At 28.2% G+C, this 5,843-nt stretch overlaps 1 protein-coding gene across 1 annotated transcript; it reads right to left on the bottom strand.

The window, feature by feature from the left end:
• Positions 1-2,699: 2,699 nt before the first annotated feature.
• LOC123305840 lies at positions 2,700-3,311 on the bottom strand. The gene is made up of 2 exons (XM_044887676.1): positions 3,267-3,311; positions 2,700-3,211 (listed from the first exon to the last, which is right to left on the bottom strand). The coding sequence occupies exons 1-2, from the start codon at positions 3,288-3,290 to the stop codon at positions 2,717-2,719; spliced, it is 519 nt and encodes a 172-aa protein (XP_044743611.1). The 5' UTR covers positions 3,291-3,311; the 3' UTR covers positions 2,700-2,716.
• Positions 3,312-5,843: the final 2,532 nt, after the last annotated feature.

Here is a 5,843-nt window from a genome sequence, read left to right as displayed (position 1 = left end):
ATGTCCACAATCGTAATATTAAAACTGTGATTGCAAAATAATATTGAATGTCACATCAGTTAAAATATTTAATTATTTCCTATGATGGCTTTAAGTTACCAAAGCTTGCAGTTTATACTTTTTATATACCGTACAGTGTGTAACACTATTTTTGGATACATCATGGTTGATAATTCCTGTTTCATATTTATATGATCTTTTAGGTAGGGTGTCACACATAAAAACACCACAAAAATACGGAATTTTAAATTGTTTAGCATACGCATGTAGATCTATATCGTAAAGTGCTCTGGGTTGTATTGAAATTTTAGTCTTAGTTACATTGCATTTTCATAAACAACAACCTGCTCTGAGTGTTTATTACCAGAAAATACAGACACACAAACATATCATGGTCGGCTATTTTCAGATTCACTATGAACAATAATATGTGGCCCTAGTGGTTGTGGTAAAACCATTGTTATGTTGAATTTAATTTATGATGAAAACGGTTTACGCTTTGAAAACATTTATGTGTACAGTAAATCTGTTTACCAACCGAGATATCAATTACTAGAAGAGACTTTAAAATTAGTGGAAGGGGTTGGCTATTTTTCCACTTAGTGATACTAGTGAAATTCCTAGTCTGAATGAAGCTCGAGAAAAAAGTCTTTTCATTTTTGATGATGTGAGCTGTCATTCACAACAGAGAAGTAGAGAATACTTTAGTATGGATCGTCATCGAAAAATTGATTGTTTCTACCTATGTCAGAGCTACGCACGTGTTCTAAAGCATAACATAAGGGGCAATGTTAATTGCTTGGTGCTATTCAAAACGGATGAAATGAATCTAAAACACATATTCTACAATCATGTCGGCTCTGATATGAATTTTCAAAAATTTCATGATTTATATCGACATTGTTGGAGTTCACCAAATGGATTTGTTGTAATAATGAAAAATTTCTCTATGAATGCAGGTCGTTATAGGAATGGATTTGATGAATTTATTGAACTGTAGTGTCACCAATACTTTGTGTGTTTTTTCAGATTCATAATAATAATTTTTTTCTGTAAATTTTTTTTAAAATGTAAATTTTAATCATTAATAAATAAAAAAAAAATATTTATAAGATTTTTATTAAATAAAACCTTTATTCTAATCTCACACGTGTAAAATTATTTTAAGATCTAATGCGATTCAAACAAGTTTAAACATGTTCAAACAAGTTTGAACATGTATTTTTATTCAAACAAGTTTGAACTTGTAACAGGATGATGATATCATATTTTTCAAGGTCAAATCTATTTCAACATATTTTTGAAAATAGCTGACACGTGTAAAATTATTTTAAGATCAAAGTCCATTCAAACAAGTTTGAACATGTATTTTTATTATGTAAATTTCAAGTGTCATATTACATTGCTTAATCATAAAAAAATATTAATATCCGGTCACGTGTTTTGACACATGTAAAATTATTTCAAACAAGTTTGAACTTGTTACAAGATGATGATATCATATTTTTCAAGGTCAAATCTATTTCAACATATTCTTGAAAATTGCTGACTCATAATATTCTTTTCTTGGAATTCAGATTTGCAAATTATTATCTAACACGTTCAAGTGTCATATTACATTGCTTAATCATAAAAAAATATTAGCATCCGGTCACGTGTAAAATTATTTTAAGTCGATTAAAACAAGTTTGAACTTGTAACAGGATGATGATATCATATTTTTCAAGGTTAGATGTTATCTATTTCAACATAAAAAAAAATAAACATCCGGTCACGTGTCTTGAATTTTATCATGTATATTTAAAGTGTCAAATTACAATATTTTTCAAGGTTAGATGTTATCTATTTCAACATATTCTTGAGAATTCTCTTTCTCCTGTCCCGTTAGATTTGGATATGAACCAGATATGAACTGAGAAATCAGAGTATTAAAGCAGATATAAAAACAATTTTATTAAAAAAATTGAAAAAATCAGAGTATTAAAGCAGTTATCAAATCAATTTTGTTAAAAAACTTATAAAATCGGAGTAGTTTTTAACAAAAACTTATAAAATCGGAGTAGTTACCAGAAATATTCACCATTCACGAGGTGAAACTTACAAACCCAAGAACATATTTATTGAAGGATTACAACAACGAAGATATAAAGGGTGGTTTCTATGTTGAAGAATTACAAAAAGTTCACGATCCAAACATTTATTTAGTGGAAAAAGTCTTAGCTAAACATGGATCTAACGTTAAAGTCAGGTGGTTAGGGTTCGACTCTTTACATGATTAATATATTGATAAAAAAAGTCTCCTTTTATAGTGGAAAGTTTTTGTGAACATACTTGTAACAAAAAAATTTTGTCATAGTGGACCGCTTTTGTGAACATATTTGTGTTTTAAAAAAGGAAATGTATTTTTTAATATGAATATATATTAGACTAGGTTCATGAAATTTTATTGAAGCAATTTTTAACTAACACAAAACAATATAAAAATATTGTTGTAATACAAATGTTTTTTGATTCATGTTTATTACTCAAAATTACTTGATGGTGCGAATATAATTATCACAAACAAGGTGTATTTATAACCTGAAAATAAGGTGGTGAGGTCATTTCATAGGTAAAACAAAACAATGATTAATTAAATTATAGGTGTTTTTTATTGTAAATACAAACACATTTTAAAAAAAACTTATCATAGACAATTATATTCATGTTTTTATTTCTATATACAATCATGATCATCACTATTTCTTCCACAATCACATCTGTCTATTTCATTACAATTTGTAACACATATCCATGGCTCGAACCATTTCGGTATATTTCCACCATCCATTTGTTGGTATAGCATTCTACAGAGAATTTCAGGATCTATTTGTTGATACCATAAAAACATTCTCTCATCATGTCTAGCACTATCACCAATCCATTGTTTTCGACGGATATCGTATGTACCCCAATTTTTTCTCAAGTTACTTCCATGGATAAGATCATCACAACATTCATTTAGTAATATTTCAAACTGATTGAAATCTCTTTTAAAGTAGTTGAACTTTTTCGCATAATTTACAAATAAGATTGCATCCAAACAATTTCTTACTATAAATGCAGCAATATGAAAGCAATCATCAACTTCTAAATAAGAATACCGTAATGTGTCGATTAACTTTGTAGGTATACTCCAACGACATGCCTCCATAAGTTGATAAAATTCCATCTATAAAAATATTTGGCTACAATTTTCTAAACAGATCTTATCAAACAATACTCACATTAAAATATTCTGGGTAAATCATCTCCGAATTTTGAAACAGATCAATATGATTTTGTAGCGACATTGTACCCCATAATTGTAATGAATTAAAATAAACACCATTTTTTACAAAAATATCCATAATTTATTTAGTATTATTTTTTTTTTTTTTTTTTTTTTAAATATCAAAAACATAAACTTTACAATTTTTTTATAACAATAACAATAATATATATATATATATCTTGCAGTAATAAAATTCAATATAGGAATGATTTGTTAAAAAAAATTTTGATGTTCTTGAACATAGTCATCATCACTATCACCATCGTCTTCGAATAGGCGCAGTCTCAGTTGGTGACTTCTTCCAATTTTCTCCTCCACCCTCAAATACCCCGGTTTTGTGTTAAATAATTTAATCATGTTGTCCGTCAACACTGCAAACCTAGATGGTAGAAAAACCCCCTCGTTTTCTGTACCATCTAGGCTTATATCCAGTAAAACTTTTATTGATGGCCCATGTATCGTTAGAATCCGCTCCATTTTTAGTATTTTTAATTTTTTTTTCAGTGGCAAGTCGTCCATTTTTATGCATGGTCGCACTAAACAACTATCTAATAATTTTAATTCTGCTCTATTCATTTTGATTAATATTATGAATATTTAATGAAAACTGATGTTACCGTAATGTCGAGCGCCTTTTTTATATGATTACCACCACTCCAAAAATCCCCCCCACCAGCAGAAATTATTATCTAACATGCGTAAAATTATTTTAAGATCTAATGCGATTCAAACAAGTTTAAACATGTTCAAACAAGTTTGAACATGTATTTTTATTCAAACAAGTTTGAACTTGTAACAGGATGATGATATCATATTTTTCAAGGTCAAATCTATTTCAACATATTTTTGAGAATAGCTGACACGTGTAAAATTATTTTAAGATCAAAGTCCATTCAAACAAGTTTGAACATGTATTTTTATTATGTAAATTTCAAGTGTCATATTACATTGCTTAATCATAAAAAATATTAATATCCGGTCACGTGTTTTGACACATGTAAAATTATTTCAAACAAGTTTGAACTTGTAACAAGATGATGATATCATATTTTTCAAGGTCAAATTAACATATTCTTGAAAATTGCTGACACGTGTAAAATTATTTTAAGATCAAAGTCCATTCAAACAAGTTTGAACATGTATTTTTATTATGTAAATTTCAAGTGTCATATTACATTGCTTAATCATAAAAAAATATTAACATCCGGTCACGTGTAAAATTATTTCAAACAAGTTTGAACTTGTTACAAGATGATGATATCATATTTTTCAAGGTCAAATTAACATATTCTTGAAAATTGCTGACACGTGTAAAATTATTTTAAGATCAAAGTCCATTCAAACAAGTTTGAACATGTATTTTTATTATGTAAATTTCAAGTGTCATATTACATAAATACATTATTATTATAATTGAAAAATCTCATAATAAGAATAAAAAAGTTCATTCAGGGCGAAATATTTAATTGCTCCATATTTTGATCCAACTCTCTGTATTGTATGTTCAATAACTTCGTAAGTCAGATTTTTTCTTGGAATTCAGACAAGTTTAAACATGTTCAAACAAGTTTGAACATGTTCAAACAAGTTTGAACTTGTAGCAGGATGATGATATCATATTTTTCAAGGTCAAATCAATTTCAACATATTCTTGAGAATAGCTGACACGTGTAAAATTATTTTAAGATCAAAGTCCATTCAAACAAGTTTGAACATGTATTTTTATTATGTAAATTTCAAGTGTCATATTACATTGCTTAATCATAAAAAAAAATATTAACATCCGGTCACGTGTTTTGACACATGTAAAATTATTTCAAACAAGTTTGAACTTGTTACAAGATGATGATATCATATTTTTCAAGGTCAAATTAACATATTCTTGAAAATTGCTGACACGTGTAAAATTATTTTAAGATCAAAGTCCATTCAAACAAGTTTGAACATGTATTTTTATTATGTAAATTTCAAGTGTCATATTACATTGCTTAATCATAAAAAAATATTAATATCCGGTCACGTGTTTTGACACATGTAAAATTATTTCAAACAAGTTTGAACTTGTTACAAGATGATGATATCATATTTTTCAAGGTCAAATTAACATATTCTTGAAAATTGCTGACACGTGTAAAATTATTTTAAGATCAAAGTCCATTCAAACAAGTTTGAACATGTATTTTTATTATGTAAATTTCAAGTGTCATATTACATTGCTTAATCATAAAAAAATATTAATATCCGGTCACGTGTTTTGACACATGTAAAATTATTTCAAACAAGTTTGAACTTGTTACAAGATGATGATATCATATTTTTCAAGGTCAAATTAACATATTCTTGAAAATTGCTGACTAATGTCAACGTCCCGCCCCCCGTTCACTCTCCGCCACTATTGGTCAAAGCCAATGACGTCATCCCCCCCGTTTATGCTTAGGCAGCCATTCCTTCCCCCACCACACCTCCCGACGCCATCTTGATTTTTACAGCGCTACTATTGGTCAAAGCCAATGACGTCATCAATGCTTAG

This window comes from Chrysoperla carnea, chromosome 1 (genome assembly GCF_905475395.1).
Source record: "Chrysoperla carnea chromosome 1, inChrCarn1.1, whole genome shotgun sequence".
NCBI classification, from domain to species: domain Eukaryota; kingdom Metazoa; phylum Arthropoda; class Insecta; order Neuroptera; family Chrysopidae; genus Chrysoperla; species Chrysoperla carnea.
This window is presented reverse-complemented; position numbering and strand designations above follow the sequence as displayed.

Coding starts and splice junctions, on each gene's coding strand:
- LOC123305840 (XM_044887676.1), bottom strand. CDS start 3,290: ATGATTTACCCAGAATATTTTAAT. Junction 3,212..3,266: donor TTTACCCAGAATATTTTAAT/GTGAGTATTGTT, acceptor ATATTTTTATAG/ATGGAATTTTATCAACTTAT.